The following is a 13805-nucleotide window of genomic DNA, read 5'->3' as shown; positions in this document are numbered from 1 at the left end:
GGATGGGGATGGGGATGGGGATGAGGATGGGGATGGGGATGGGGATGAGGATGGGGATGGGGATGGAGACAGGGATGGGGATGAGGATGGGGATGGGGATGAGGATGGGGATGGAGACAGGGATGGGGATGAGGATGAGGATGGGAATGGGGATGGGGATGGAAACAGGGATGGGGATGGAGACAGGGATGGGGATGGGGACGAGGATGGGGATGGGGACTGGGATGGAGACAGGGATGGGGATGGGGATGGGGATGGGGATGGGGATGAGGATGAGGATGGGGATGAGGATGGGGACGGGGATGGGGGTGTGCCACGGGGGGCTGGGGGGCTAGTTGCCTATTGCACAGCTGTGTTCGGAGCCCTTGAAGCAGGCGGACTCGTAGTGCTTGTTGAGGTACGACTTGAGGGCGAAGGTCTTCTCGCACTGCTTGCACTTGTAGTGCTTGAAGGCGGAGTGGGTCTGCATGTGGGCGCGCAGGTTGGAGCGGTCGGCGAAGGCTTTGCCGCAGTGCGAGCAGCCGAAGGGCTTCTCCCCGGTGTGCGAGCGCATGTGGCCCTGCAGCAGCCAGGGCCGGCTGAAGGCTTTGCCGCAGACGTCGCACTTGTGCTTCAGGTTGTGGGTGAGGACGTGCATGGCCAGGGCGGGCATGGAGACGTACGCCTTGCCGCAGGTGGGGCATTTCCTCGCCATCTTGCTGTCCAGGCTGCGGTGGGTCTGCTTGTGCCGGCTGAGGTTGGAGGAGGTGGCGTAGGTCTTGCCGCACTCGGGGCAGGAGTGACGGTGGCTGCCGCGGCGCTGGCTCTCGCTGCGCCGGCGCGACCGCCCGTCCGTGATGAAGAAGGCGTCCATGGAGTAGCTATCCGTCACCGCCGCCTCCCCGTTGAAGTAGTGGGCGGAAAAGCTGGACTGGGGGCTCTCGGGGTCGCTGTACTCCTCCTGCCCGGGCGCGTAGGCCGGGTCCGGCGGCGGCGGCGGCAGACCCTGCTTCTTGTCGGTGTCGTAGCCAGCGGGGGCCAGGCAGTGCTGGAGGTACCCTGCGGGGACGAGACAGCGGGGTCACATCCCTCCACGCCAGCCCCACCGACGAGCCAAAGGTGACCATTGGGGGTGCAGAATCGGGGCTGTCCCCCCCCCCTCCAGCACCGGTCCCTGTCCCCGCTCAGTCCCGGGAGCTGACCCCACACAGAGGGCTGAGTCTGCCCCGGCTCCCGGCTGCGTCTGCTGGCAGGATGGGTGCCGTCCCGCAGGGCTGCCGCGGGTGGGGGCTGGGGATGTGGCTGCGGGGTGACCGGCTGTGTCCCCCCCGGGGCCCGGAGCTGTCGGTGCCGAGAGCCTCATTGTTCACCAGGGCAGGCACCGGTAACGAGCTCCGCTCCGTTCCCTCCTCGGCTCCAGAACCCCGGGGCAGCCGAGGAGAGCGGGAAGAGGCCGCCCTGGGTTTCCCATCCCCAGCAAAGGGGCTGGGAGTGTCCCCTGCATCCCCCCTGTCCCCCATGGGGCTGTTCCCGGGGATGGGGCAGCACCCGGAGGGCAGCAGCACGGGGGTCCTGCCGAGCAGAGGGACCTGCAGCCCGCGGGCAGAGAGCGGGTGCCGCTCCAGCGGCGTCACCCCCGTGTGACATTGGTGTGGGTGTCACGGCCCAGCTCCCGGGAAGTGACTCGGGACCCGCGGCAGAGCCGGCGCTGCGTGGGCATCCCCGCTGCTCCGTGCTGGCACGCGAAGGGCGCTGCGGGACGAGCAGCGCAGCCCGCTCCCGGCCAGGCCGCTGGCCCCGTGGGACACGTTGCCACCCCAGGACCCCCAAAACTGGTCCCGATGGTCTCCCGCCTCGTCCACGCTGGCCCTCGCCCCCTGCTTCAGAGGACGCATCCCTGCCGGCGGTGACAGCGGGGGCTGCTGGGGGCCTAGGGCGGGCGCGCAGCCAGGCTCCCCCAGCGTGGACCCCCCCCCCAGCTGCAGCCGAGCATCCCCTGAATCCACACCGCCCCCCCCACCACCCATGGGACCCCCTGCCCGGGGCGAGCGGCTGCTGCCGTGGGTCCCATGGGAGGCTGGGGGTGCCTGCGGTGGGCAGGGGGCTGCGTGGCGGGGGGCAGAGCTCGGCCTCCCCCCCCTGTGTCCCCCCCCCCGCGCCGTGCTGACAGCGCGGTCGCACGGGCTGTGCGGAAAGCGCTCTGCTCAGCAATTTCTCACGCTGCCTCCGAGCATGCAGCAAGGTTATTTCCAGGAGAGCAGCGTCGGCAGCTTCTGCCCAGCTGCAGCGCATCCCTCCCCCACCGGCTCCTGGCTCCGGTAGCGGGGGGAGCACAGGACCCCCCCCCCACCCCCGGGCCCCAGCCCCGGCACAGAAAGCCCACCGAAGGCTGGGAAGAGCAGGGGGGGACATGGAGCGCAGCGCTCGGGCAGCATTGGCTGGATCAGGCCCCCTTCCCGCATCCAGCTCAGCCTCCCCGACGCCCAGCAGCCCGGCAGCCCCCGGCCCGGCACGGACCCCCCCCCCCCGCCGCCCCCGGCCCCCTCTTGCAGGGCTGCCCTGTCGGGGGTCGCTGCCGAAGCCCCGGTGTCCCCCGACAGGTTGGGGCTCCGGGGACCCCGGCCCCCCCCCCTCCATCCTAGCCCTCCGCGCCTCTCCCAGCGCTGCGGGGAGGGGGCTGCCCCCCCTCCCCGCCTCTCCCCCTGCCCCGGGGAGGAGACGCCCCCCCCTCCCCCGCGCTCCCGGGGCGGGGGGGGGGGGGCTGGGGGCAGCGCCGCGAACAATGAAACCCGCAGGCACACGGCGAGGCTCCCGCTCCCCACGCAGCCCGGCTGCTTCGTGGCCAAGCCCACCCCCCAAAAATTATCGTGGGAAGGAGCCCACGGGCGCGGGGGGGGGGGGGGAGCGGGGCCGGCCGGGGGCTGCCCACGGGGGCTGCCGCTGTCACGCAGGGGATGCTTCCCCAAGGACCAACTTCGGCAGGGGCCGGTGGCCCCGGAGCGGGGGACAAGGCGAGGAGGGACGACCCCCCCTCCCCATTCCTCCCCCCCCAGCTGCACCCCCCGCACGACGCCCGGCTGCGGGACACAACGGAGCCCCCCGCCCCGTCCTCCTCGCGCCCCTCCCGGGTCCCCCGCTGCCCCGAGGGGACACACAATAGCGGCGGGGACACCCCCCCCCCCCCCGCAGCCCCCGACCCCGCACTCACCATCGCCGGCGGCGGGGCCGGGCAGCGCGTAGGGGGGTTCCAGGGGGGCGTAGGGGGGCGCGGGGACCCCGGCGGCCGGGAAAGCCTCCGCCTTCGGCTTCTTCACCAGGAAGGAGCGGGGCATGGCGGGGCCGGGCCGGTGCCCTCAGCGCTGCTCAGCTCCGGTAACCGGCACCGGTAACCGGGACCGGCCCCGGCCCCCACCCCCCCCCCCCGGCCCCGCGCCGCGCCTGCCGCTCCGGCCCCGGCTGTGCGGGAGGCGAGGAGCGGGAGCCGAGTGCGAGGGGCGGGGAGGGAGGCAGGCGGGCGAGGAGGAGGAGGAGGAGGAGGAGGAGGGGAGGAGGAGGAGGAGGGGGGGGGAGGAAGGCAGGCGGCTGGGGGGGAGGGGGGCCGCTCCGCTCGGCCGCGCCCGGAGCCCTCCCCTCCCGGAGCACCCCCCCCCCCCCCCGGATTTCCCCCCCCCGGAGCCCCCCGAGCCGCCGGCGGGAGCCCCGGGCGTCACGGCAGTGTGGGGTCCCCGCTCCCTCCCCCCGGTCCCCCCCCCCCACCCCCGGCCGCGGACAATGGGGACACGCAGGGACGGGGGGGGGGGGACGGAGGGGGGGACGGGGGGGGGTGAGGGGTGGGACACACCGCTGCCTCCCACCGCCTTTGTCTCCCTGCCGCCAGCCCCCGGGGCCTGGGAAGGACGGGGCTGCGGGGCGGGGGTCCCCCTCCCTGCCCCTGTTCCCATCGCCATCCCTGTGCCTTGTCTCCATCCCTGTCCCCGGCGCCTGTCCTGCTTCTTGCCCCTTTCTCCTGCCCCTGCTCCCTATTCCTACCCCTGTTCCCTGTCGCTGTTCCTGTCCCTCTTCCCCGTCCTCTTCTCCGTCCCCTGCCCACTTTCACTGACCCCTTTCCCTTTCCCTTGTTCCTTCCCCTGTCCCTTGTTCTCTGTCCCCATCCCTGTCCCCTGCCCTCATCCCCGTCCCACCTCTGTCCTGTCCCCATCCCTGCCCACTGTCCCTTTCCCCCCCCTCCCCATTCCTCTTCCCTGTCCCTTGTCCCACCTTCTCCCCTTTTCCCATGTCCCCATCGCTGTCCCCGGGGACGCGCCGTGACCTTCGCAGCCCACAACAACAGCCGGGCTGGTGGCAGTGCATTGTTCCCTGCCGGAGCCCCCCGCTCCCCCCCTCCCCTTGCCGGGGCTCCGCTGCCGCCCTCCCAGCAGCAGGACCGGGCCCCGGAGCTGCGGGCAGCCGGTGGTCCCGGTGCTGGCTCTGCCCGGGGCTGACACCGGGACCTGGCTGGCAGCGGGCCCCGCTCTCCCCGAGCCCCGCGCTGCGCCGAGAGCGTTGCGGCAGGTCGCTGAGGACAGTCCCTCATCCGTCACGGCGGGCAGCGCGCTGGCACGGCCGGCACAGGGCAGCCCTGGGCACCCCCCGGCCTCGGGAGGCACCCAGCCCTTTGACCGGGCGCCTGGCAGCGGGGCTGGGGGCCAAGGGCACCCTGGGCCTGCTGGCTCACAGCCACGTCTGCTCCTTCAGCCGTGCCTGGGGCCGGGGCTGGAGCCATCCCTGCATCGTGTCGGGCCAGGGTGACCCCGCTCACTGCTTGGTGCGGCACCCCCATAGCCCAGGGCACCCCACAGCCTGGGACTGCCCACGGCCTGCAGCATCCCACAGCATCCCACAGCATCCCACAGCATCCCACAGCCCACAGCATCCCATAGCCCAGGGCACCCCACAGCCTGGGACTGCCCACGGCCTGCAGCATCCCGCAGCATCCCACAGCATCCCACAGCCCAGGGCATCCCATATCCCACAGCACCCCATAGCCCAGGGCACCCCACAGCCCAGGACAGCCCACAGCCTGCAGCATCCCACAGCCCAGGGCATCCCACAGCCCACAGCACCAACAGCCCAGGGCATCCCACAGCCTGCAGCATCCCATATGCTGCAGCACCCCACATCCCACAGCACCCCACATCCCACAGCACCCCACATCCCACAGCATCCCACAGCCCACTACATCCCAGAGCCTGCAGCATCCCATATCCCGCAGCATCCCACAGCATCCCACATCCCGCAGCATCCTGCATCCCGCAGCATCCCACAGCCCAGGGTACCCCACAGCATGCCACAGCCCACAGCACCAGCAGCCCAGGGCATCCCACAGCCTGCAGCATCCCATATCCCGCAGCATCCCACAGCATCCCATATCCCGCAGCATCCTGCATCCCACAGCACCCACAGCCCAGGGCATCCCACATCCTGCAGCATCCCACACCCCACAGCATCCCACAGCCCACCACATCCCACATCCCGCAGCCCCCACATCCCACAGCACCCAAATCCCACAGCACCCACATCCCGCAGCACCCCACAGCCCAGGGCACCCCGCAGCCCTCCCCGCCATGCCCGCTCCCCCGGCGCTGGGGGTCCCGGGTCCGCTCCCTGCGTGGGCTGGGGTCTCGCCTCCCCCCCCGGGCAGCGCTGGGCCGGGGCTGGCAGCCAGCGACACGTCCTGACGTCAGGGCTCTGCCAAGTTCAAGGTCACCTCTCCCGAAGGGCCGCGGCCCCGGGGAGACGTCGCCTGCCGGGCTGCTCCCGCCGTGCCCCCCGCCACGCACCGGACCCCCGGCCTCCGCTCCCTGATTTATTTCTCGGCGCGTGTGCCGCGGCTCTCCCGGCAGGCGCGTTGGCACAGCGGGCGATTACTTACGCCCTAGTTGGGCCGGGCTTGCCCGCTGCCCTGGGATTTTGTCTCTCTCCAGGCTGGGGTGTAATAAGGGAGGTAATTAAGTGTAAAAGACGGGGGGGGGGGGCGGGGAGGGGGGGCTGGGAGATGGGGGATAGGAACCCAGCTCCTTTCAGACGCAGGGGACTGAGATAATATATGTTAATAACCCGCAATCAGGCCCGCTGAGCTGTGCCGATATCGCTGACGGCGGCGGGGGGGCCCCCCCAAACCTGCCCCCGCCGCGCCGGGGAGGGGGGGGGCAGCCAGAAGAAAGGCTCAGGCTTTCTGCGCCGCCGCGCCCGCGTTTGGGCCTTCCCCAGCAGCTGTATGGAAATAATTCCCAGCGGAGGCGATTGTTTCCGCGGCAAGAGCGGGGGGGGGCGGCGGGGGTCCGGTGGGCGAGGGTCTTTGGGGGCTCCCAAGGGCGGCAGCATCCTCTCGGGGTGTGGAAAGAGGGGGGGCCGCGTCCCCGCTTCCAGTCTCCCCGAAGAGCCACGGGATGTGTCCCGCTCCCGGGATGAGCCGAGCTGCCCCGCGGTGCCCCCACACCTCCCACCCGCCCGCAGCCCCCCGCTCCTGCCCCTCATCCCCCCCCCCCCCAGCCCTGCGCCGCTGCGGGGTCAGCGGGGAGCTGCCGGCGGGGGGATGCCCGCTGGGTTGGGGGGGTGAAGCCCACCGCCCTCGCTCCTGCCCTCCCCACCGGCGCGGGGGGCTGCCGGCCATGAGCCACTCAGCCCGTGTCCCCCCCGGGGGTGCCCCGGGGACCCCGCAGCGGCTCCAGCCCGCGGCTCCCAGGCACGGCGGGCGCGGGCTGGGGGAGCAGATGCCAGACAAAGGGCTGGGGACAAAGGCCCGGCTGCCTCGTGTCCCCGGGAAGGGGGGCAGATGCCTGCGGGCCCAGGGGCTGCCGCTGCCCCCCGACCCCCCCCTGCCCCGGTGCCCACCCGACCCCAAGCCCGGCTGGGTACCGGGTGGCACAGCCAGGTCGGTGCCGGGCCCCCCTCCAGCTCCGCACCCCCAGCGCTGCCCATCTCGGGGGGCAATGGGGCTGGGAGGGGGGGTGCCGCGGGGCACAGGGGTGTGGGGAGGGAGCGGGCAGCACGGACAGGGACACAGCGGGGGATGGCAAACACCAGGCAGGTGCCCCCAGTCCCACTGTGCCTCAGTTTCCCCAGCGGCTTGAGAAAGCCCCCTGCCCCGTTTCCCCCCCGCCATCCCCCTCCCCACGGCCAGGGCTCCCCCCTGCCCGAGCCGCCTTTGTCCCTGCTCCTCACAGCCGGACCCAAACCCCCCGTCCCACCCATGGGGGCTCAGGGGGGGGCTTGGGGGCACGACACCAATCGGCGCCGGACCCGGCAGCGGAAGGGACGCGAGGTGGCCCCAGCCGAGCGGTACCCGGGGGGGGGACACCGGCCGCCCCTCGCTGCCCACCGGCGTGGCGCGGCGCGGGCAGCAGCGAGGCCGAAGGCTGAGCAAACACCATCTATCGTGTTCAATGTAACAGGGAGACCCCCGCGCCCGGGCTGGGGACGAAGCCACGGAGCTGCCCCGACCTGGGGGGGACGCAGCGGAGCCCGGTGGGGAGACCTGCCCGCAGCCCCCCCACTCCCCACACCGCTGCCCAGCGCCCCGGCGCTCGCTGGGTTGGGGGGCTCGTGACCGTCCGAGGGTGCCCGTCCCGCTCACGTCGGACACTTCAGGCTGCAGTAGTCGGCGGATTGGAAGAAGTCGTAGATGTTGACGAGGGGGAACATGAGCAGGGCCCCCAGGAGGGACCCCAGCTGCTCCACCGCCCCGTACCACACCAGCGCGCTGTGGCTGCGGCTCCGCAGAATCACCCCGGCCATCACCTTCACGTAGGAGAGCGTCCCGGTGAAGAGCACCCAGGAGAGGACCTGGTGGAACGTGGGGGGAGAGCAATCAGTGGGGTTGGGGGGGCTCCCCACCGCGGGGATGGGGGGCTCTGCAGAGAGGCTGGGGCCGGGGGTGGCCCTGGAGACCTCACCGGGCGAGAGGGACGCTGCGACTTACGATGGTGGCATCGCCCCACTGGGACTGCTGGAGGAGCGGGCAGGGACTCATCACGGCGATGGCCATGTTGTAGGCACCAAAGCCCGTCCCCACCGCGGTGAGGACGCCCAGCAGGGCCAGGGACCTGCGAGGGACACGCGAGTGAACCCGGGGAGCGCTGCCAGCCTGTCCCCGGCGAGGGGCACAGACCCGCAGCACAGGCTGACCGGCTCCGCGCTGGCTCCGTGCTCCTCTCCCGGGGTGTCCCTGCTGCCAGGCCACCCGCGCCCCACGGACCCTCTCCCACCCGGCGCCGTCTCCCCGTAGCCCGCGTTGCACAGCGGGGGGCTGTTCCCAGGGCACCCCGACGCCTCGCTACCCACCTGCTGGGCAGGACCATGGCCACGATGCAGGCGAGAGGGTTGGCCATGGAGCTGAGCGTGGCCGTGAGGTGGTAGGCGGTGTTGCCGTAGGGCAGGCAGGAGTAGGACTGCACGGAGGGCAGGACCCCGTTCATCAGAGTGCTCACCCAAGCGATGACGAGGTAGATGAAGGTGGACTTGGCCACGGAGTAGGAGACCTCTGGCAGGATGTCCCTGGGCCTTTTGGCATCCTTGGGGCACAGGTAGCCTCCGCTCAGGTGCGAGTCAGCTCCCTTCTCAGGGATCTGCTCGAACGAGCTCAGCATGACGTCGCTGGGAAAGAGCTGCTGCTGGGAGAGCTCCCACACCTTGGGCTGCCTGGCGAGGAAGAAGAAGGCCAGCAAGCAGGCCACCATCATCACAGTCATGAGCAGGAAGAAGAGGAGGGTGGAGAAGTTTGCTGGGAAGTAGCGGGTCTCCAGCTGGAAGACAGTGGTCTCCACGGTCTCGTTGCCGATGGTGGCGTTGACCATGCGGGAGACGTTGGCGCAGCTGGAGATGCCGGAGCCCTGGCCCAGGGCGATGAGGGCGGGGATCAGCCCGCTGAGCCCTTCGCCTATGAAGAAGGTGGTCAGGTACTGGGGCTGCAGCTGCATCATGAAGGGCAGGAAGGTGACGGAGGAGGTGCAGTCCACCAGGGCCAGGAAGAAGGTGAGGATGAGGAAGGCCGTGCTGTGGAGCTGCCCGGCGATGGAGGACGTGTAGTTCCAGAGGAAGGCCAGGAGCAAGGAGGCCACGATGCCCATGGACACGATCACGTAGATAACAGCCACTTCCTTCAGCAAGCCGGGCCGAAAGCGGTGCATCAGCGTGACGAAGAGCGGCCCCACATTGGCCGTCTGGATGATGATGGTGATGTAGGAGGGCAGGTCCCACTTCTCCGGCAGCACCATCACCAGCAGCGGCAGCTCGACCCACAGCCCGTTGATGGTCACCCAGGAGCCCGTCCCGAAGACGCAGGCGAGGAGGTGGGTGAGCAGCGCCATGGCTCAGGGCTGGGGGCCCGGGGGTGACGCTGTCACGCTGTGGGGAGAGGCTTTGATCAGCGGCGGGGTGAGACTCGACCCCCCCAGACCCCGACCATGGCCCCCTATGACCGCTGCCTGCGTCCCCCGCCCTGGCAGGCAGGCAGAGCAGCTCCTCTGCCACGGGGGACTGGGACCCCCCACGGGTGACGATGCTCTGCCCTCCTGCCCTGAGCGTGGGACCTGCTCCTGGACCCCATCCCGGGGGTCGGCGGCAGAATCACCGAATCCCAGCCTGGCAGGGGTTGGCAGGGACCTCTGTGGGTCCCCCAGCCCAACCCCCTGCCCAAGCAGGGTCACCCAGAGCAGGCGGCACAGCACCGCGTCCAGGCGGGGCTGGAATATCTCCAGAGAAGGAGACTCCACAGCCTCCCTGGGCAGCCTGGGCCAGGGCTCCGGCACCCTCAGAGGGAAGAAGTTCTTCCTCAAACCTGGCAGGGCACCCATCCCGCCCCGGCTCGCGGCGCAGCGCGGCGTGGGGTGACGACGGCTCTTACCTGGAGGCCAGAGGCTGGGGCAGCGGCTCTGCTGGCAATGGCGGCCCCGCACCTCCCACCGCATCCGCCGGACGGGGCGAAGCGGCGCCCGTCTCCTCCCAGCCGCGTCCCGTGGGATCCCGGCAGGCTCCGGAAGGGCCCCGGCAGCCCCACCTGCGAACCAGCCTCGGCTCGTACCGGCCGGCTGAGTCAGCCGGGGTCCGGCCGCATCCCTGCACGCCCCGGCCACCGGCTCCCACCGCGCTCCCAGGAAGGGGGACCCCCACATCCCCACGTCCCCGCGTCCCCACGTCCCCACGCCCGCCGGAGGAAACTCGCGTCTCCCGGGGCTGAGCCTGGCCAGCGCGACCACCCGACCCCCGGCCGTGACCCCGCGGGGTGGCTCGGGGACGGTGGCACCGGGAAGGAATCGGGCTCCCGGTCCGACCGGTTCTCGTGGGGGGAACTCACTGCGCTTTGGGGCACCGTCAGCGGCACGCGGGCGGGAGCGAGCGCTGGCTGCCGGGGCCGTGACGTGAGGCCACCACGTCACCACCCTCCGGATGCAGACGGGCGATGACCTGACCCCGCTCTGCCGCTCGCCATGCTGCCGGCTGGCGGGGTCCCCAGGCCGGGGGGTGGCCGGGGGGTGGCCGGGGGGTGGCCGGGGAGGGGGGGTCCGGCTCCCTGCTGCGACGCGCTGGGCAGCGGGGTCCGAAGCGGCGTCCCGGGTGGGGCGGTCCCGGCAGCTCCCGGGAGGACGAGCGAGCTGCAGGGTTGGTTGGCCGCCAGCGCGGCGTGTGATGAAATAAAAGCGGTCGGAGAGCGTGAGGAAAAGCGTCGCGGCCGCTGGCGGGGCGAGCAGCGGGTCCCGCTCCCGCTCCCGGCCGGAGGGACCAGCTCCGGTCCCCGTTGTGTCCCCCCGCGGGGCAGGGCAGAGGTTGGGGTCAGCGTGGGGATGCAGCCGGAGGGGTAAGGGCTCGGGACCCCCCACCCGTGCCTCCCCCCGCGGCGGGTCCCCGGCGTTCACCGGCGCCGTGCCCGTCGCCAGGCGGCTGCTCCAAACTCCGTCCCGGAGGCCAAAGTCCAGCGGTGCCACCGCCAGCTCCCAGCCACCTCCCGCCCTCTCCGTGCTCTGCCCCGGGGGGGGTGGGGGGTCACCGCTGCCCCTGTCCCCACGTCCCGCCGGTGCCAGGCTCGGCCCCATGCCCGCAGCCTGCCCGGTCGCGGTGTGGGGTGCTCGCCACGGCGTCGCCGCCGGCCCCGTGCGCCCGGCTTGGGTGGGTGCCAGCGGTTATTCTCGGCGGTGTCCCGGACTTCGCCCTTGTCCCCTGGCTCGGCTGCATCCCACCTATTTCAGGCTGCTTCTGGCCGGGGGGGGGGTGTCAATGTCACCCCGGTGACGGTGCGTGTCCCCGCCGGGGATCTCCGCGGGGTCACCAGGTGGGATGGGGACCTTGGGGACCCCCGAAACGTGGCTGTCCCCACCCGTCCGACCCCACGTCCAGTGAGATGGGACCAGGCGATCCGCCGAGCCGTGAGCTGCTTGTGACAGGGTTGAGGGGACAGAGGCCCGGTCACCCCCACAGCAGCACAGCCCCCCCGTCCCATCCCAGCACCCACCGCCCCGGGGACCCTGGCAGCAGCTCTTCCCCCAGCACCCAGTGGGTGTCACTGGGAGAGCGGGCTGCAGCCCTGCCTGCCCTGCCCCTACCCCAGCCCTCGGGGGGGCTGCAGCCGCCCCCCGCACCCTGCCCTGCCCGGGGCAGCAGGGGCCATCGGGTGCAGCGGGGACGAGGGTGTCCCTGCGTCCCTGAGATGGGATGGGTGCCCGCGGGGGGACACGGTGAGGGATGCTGCTGCGGTTTCACCCCGGTGAGCAGCTCATCCCCCCCAGCCGCTCGCACCCTGCACCCCCCGAGAGCGGGACGGGTACCAGGGAGGGGACTGGTGGCTGAGAGAACGGCGGTTTAACGGGGAAAGCAAAGGCTGCGCGCGGAGTCGGGCATCCCCGCAGCGCTGGCTCTGGCAGGGACTGGAACATCTCCCTTACGAGGAGAGGCTGAGGGAGCTGGGCTTGTTCAGCCTGGAGAAGAGAAGGCTGAGAGGGGACCTTAGAAATGCCTACAAATATCTGCAGGGTGGGGGTCAGGAGGATGGGGCCAGACTCTTTCCAGTGGTGCCCAGCGACAGGACAAGGGGCAATGGGCACAAACTGAAGCAGAGGAAGCTCCAGCTGAACCCGAGGAAGAACTTCTTCCCTCTGAGGGTGCCGGAGCCCTGGCCCAGGCTGCCCAGGGAGGCTGTGGAGTCTCCTTCTCTGGAGATATTCCAGCCCCGCCTGGCTGCGGTGCTGTGCAGCCTGCTCTGGGTGACCCTGCTTGGGCAGGAGGGTTGGACTAGATGACCCACAGTGGTCCCCTCCAACTCCTACTATTCTGTGATTCTGTGATTCTGTGTCCTGCCGTCCCCACGGCTATCGGGGACTCGGGGGGGGCAAATGACACCCCTCCAACGTCCCCCCTGACTTCTTCTTCCCCGGATTTCGTTGCTGAGCAGGACGTCCTACGGACGGGACATCCCTCGGTCAGTGGGGTCGGCTGTGCCGTCCATGTCACAGACTCCCAGCATGGCAGGGGTTGGCAGGGCCCTCTGGGGTCCCCCAGCCCAACCCCCTGCCCAAGCAGGGTCACCCAGAGCAGGCTGCACAGCACCGCGGCCAGGCGGGGCTGGAATATCTCCAGAGAAGGAGACTCCACAGCCTCCCTGGCAGCCTGGGCCAGGGCTCCGTCACCCTCAGAGGGAAGAAGTTCTTCCTCGGGTTCAGCTGGAGCTTCCTCTGCTCCAGTTTGTGCCCGTTGCCCCTTGTCCTGTCGCTGGGCACCACTGGAAAGAGTCTGGCCCCGTCCTCCTGACCCCCACCCTGCAGATATTTATGGGCATTTCGAAGGTCCCCTCTCAGCCTTCTCTTCTCCAGGCTGAACAAGCCCAGCTCCCTCAGCCTCTCCTCGGAGGAGAGATGCTCCCGTCCCCTCCTCATCCTCGCAGCCCTGCGCTGGACTCTCTCCAGTAGCTCCTCATCTTTCTTGACCTGGGGAGCCCAGCACTGGACCCAGCACTGCAGATGGGGCCTCCCCAGGGCAGAGCAGAGGGGCAGGAGAACCTCCCTGACCTGCTGCCCACACTCCTCCTCATGCACCCCAGGATCCCATGGCCTTCTGGGCACCCAGGGCTCATGGTCACCCTGTCATCCCCCAGCACTCCCAGTCCCTCTCCGCAGAGCTGCTCTGGAGTGTCCCGTCCCGGTCCCTCGGGCACCCCCAGCCCACTTGCTGGTGGGGCAGCTCGAGGGGGGGGAAACGTCCTCGGGTTATCGGCACCAATCCCACCCACCCCACACCAGCTCCCATGGAGAAAATGAACTCTGTCCCAGCCAAAACCAGCGTGGGTGCCCAGGAGGGACCTGGGTGGGGGGAAGCGGGTCCAAGACGCTGCGACAACCCAGGCATGGGGGGGTCTCAGGCTGACCCCAGGGCAGCTGAGGTCCCCGTGGGGACGGGGACAGCGAGGGGACGGTGCTTGTCCTGTGTTTAATGACGCGGCACAGCCGGCGCTGAGACCCTCCCCGAGGGGGTGCTGGGTGCGGGACCCCCGCGCCATTGCTTCACGCTCCGCTCCCGAATCTACCCGACGCGTGCTGCCTGCCCTGCCCGCGCGGTGCGAGACGGCCGTGCCCCCTCCCCGCGCTGCAGCTGAGCCCCCCGCCCCCCGGCCCCTCGCCCCTCCGCACCCCCGGCAGATGCGAGCGAGGGCCCCAGGGGCAGATGGCAACATTTGGCAGCCGAGCTTCGCCGGGCTCCGGTGACCGGCCGGCCGCGGGAAGCCCCCTCCCCACCCAGCCAGGGCTGGGGACCCGTCCCCACCCGCAGCCGGAGCAGGGCAGGGGGGCAGCGGGGCCCTCCCC

General features: G+C 71.1%; 2 protein-coding genes across 3 annotated transcripts; both read right to left on the bottom strand.

The window, feature by feature from the left end:
• On the bottom strand, positions 1-3419 carry SCRT2 (scratch family transcriptional repressor 2). Its single transcript, XM_075438387.1, has 2 exons — positions 3188-3419; positions 1-1038 (listed from the first exon to the last, which is right to left on the bottom strand). Exons 1-2 carry the CDS (start codon positions 3309-3311, stop codon positions 332-334), a joined length of 831 nt encoding a protein of 276 aa, XP_075294502.1. The 5' UTR covers positions 3312-3419; the 3' UTR covers positions 1-331.
• Positions 3420-7500: 4081 nt separating this feature from the next.
• Positions 7501-9951, bottom strand: SLC52A3 (solute carrier family 52 member 3). Of its 2 annotated transcripts, XM_075438365.1 has the most exons (5): positions 9863-9951; positions 8649-9363; positions 8302-8531; positions 7940-8063; positions 7501-7803 (listed from the first exon to the last, which is right to left on the bottom strand). In XM_075438365.1, exons 2-5 carry the CDS (start codon positions 9324-9326, stop codon positions 7591-7593), a joined length of 1245 nt encoding a protein of 414 aa, XP_075294480.1. In that variant the 5' UTR covers positions 9327-9363; positions 9863-9951; the 3' UTR covers positions 7501-7590. The 2 variants fall into 2 exon arrangements, with proteins under 2 accessions (XP_075294480.1, XP_075294479.1); XM_075438364.1 differs by having other exon boundaries at positions 8302-9363.
• Positions 9952-13805: the final 3854 nt, after the last annotated feature.

This window comes from Opisthocomus hoazin, chromosome 18, assembly GCF_030867145.1.
Source record: "Opisthocomus hoazin isolate bOpiHoa1 chromosome 18, bOpiHoa1.hap1, whole genome shotgun sequence".
Classification (NCBI taxonomy): domain Eukaryota; kingdom Metazoa; phylum Chordata; class Aves; order Opisthocomiformes; family Opisthocomidae; genus Opisthocomus; species Opisthocomus hoazin.
The sequence above is the reverse complement of the archived record's forward strand: the minus strand, read 5'-3'. Positions and strand labels throughout refer to the sequence as shown.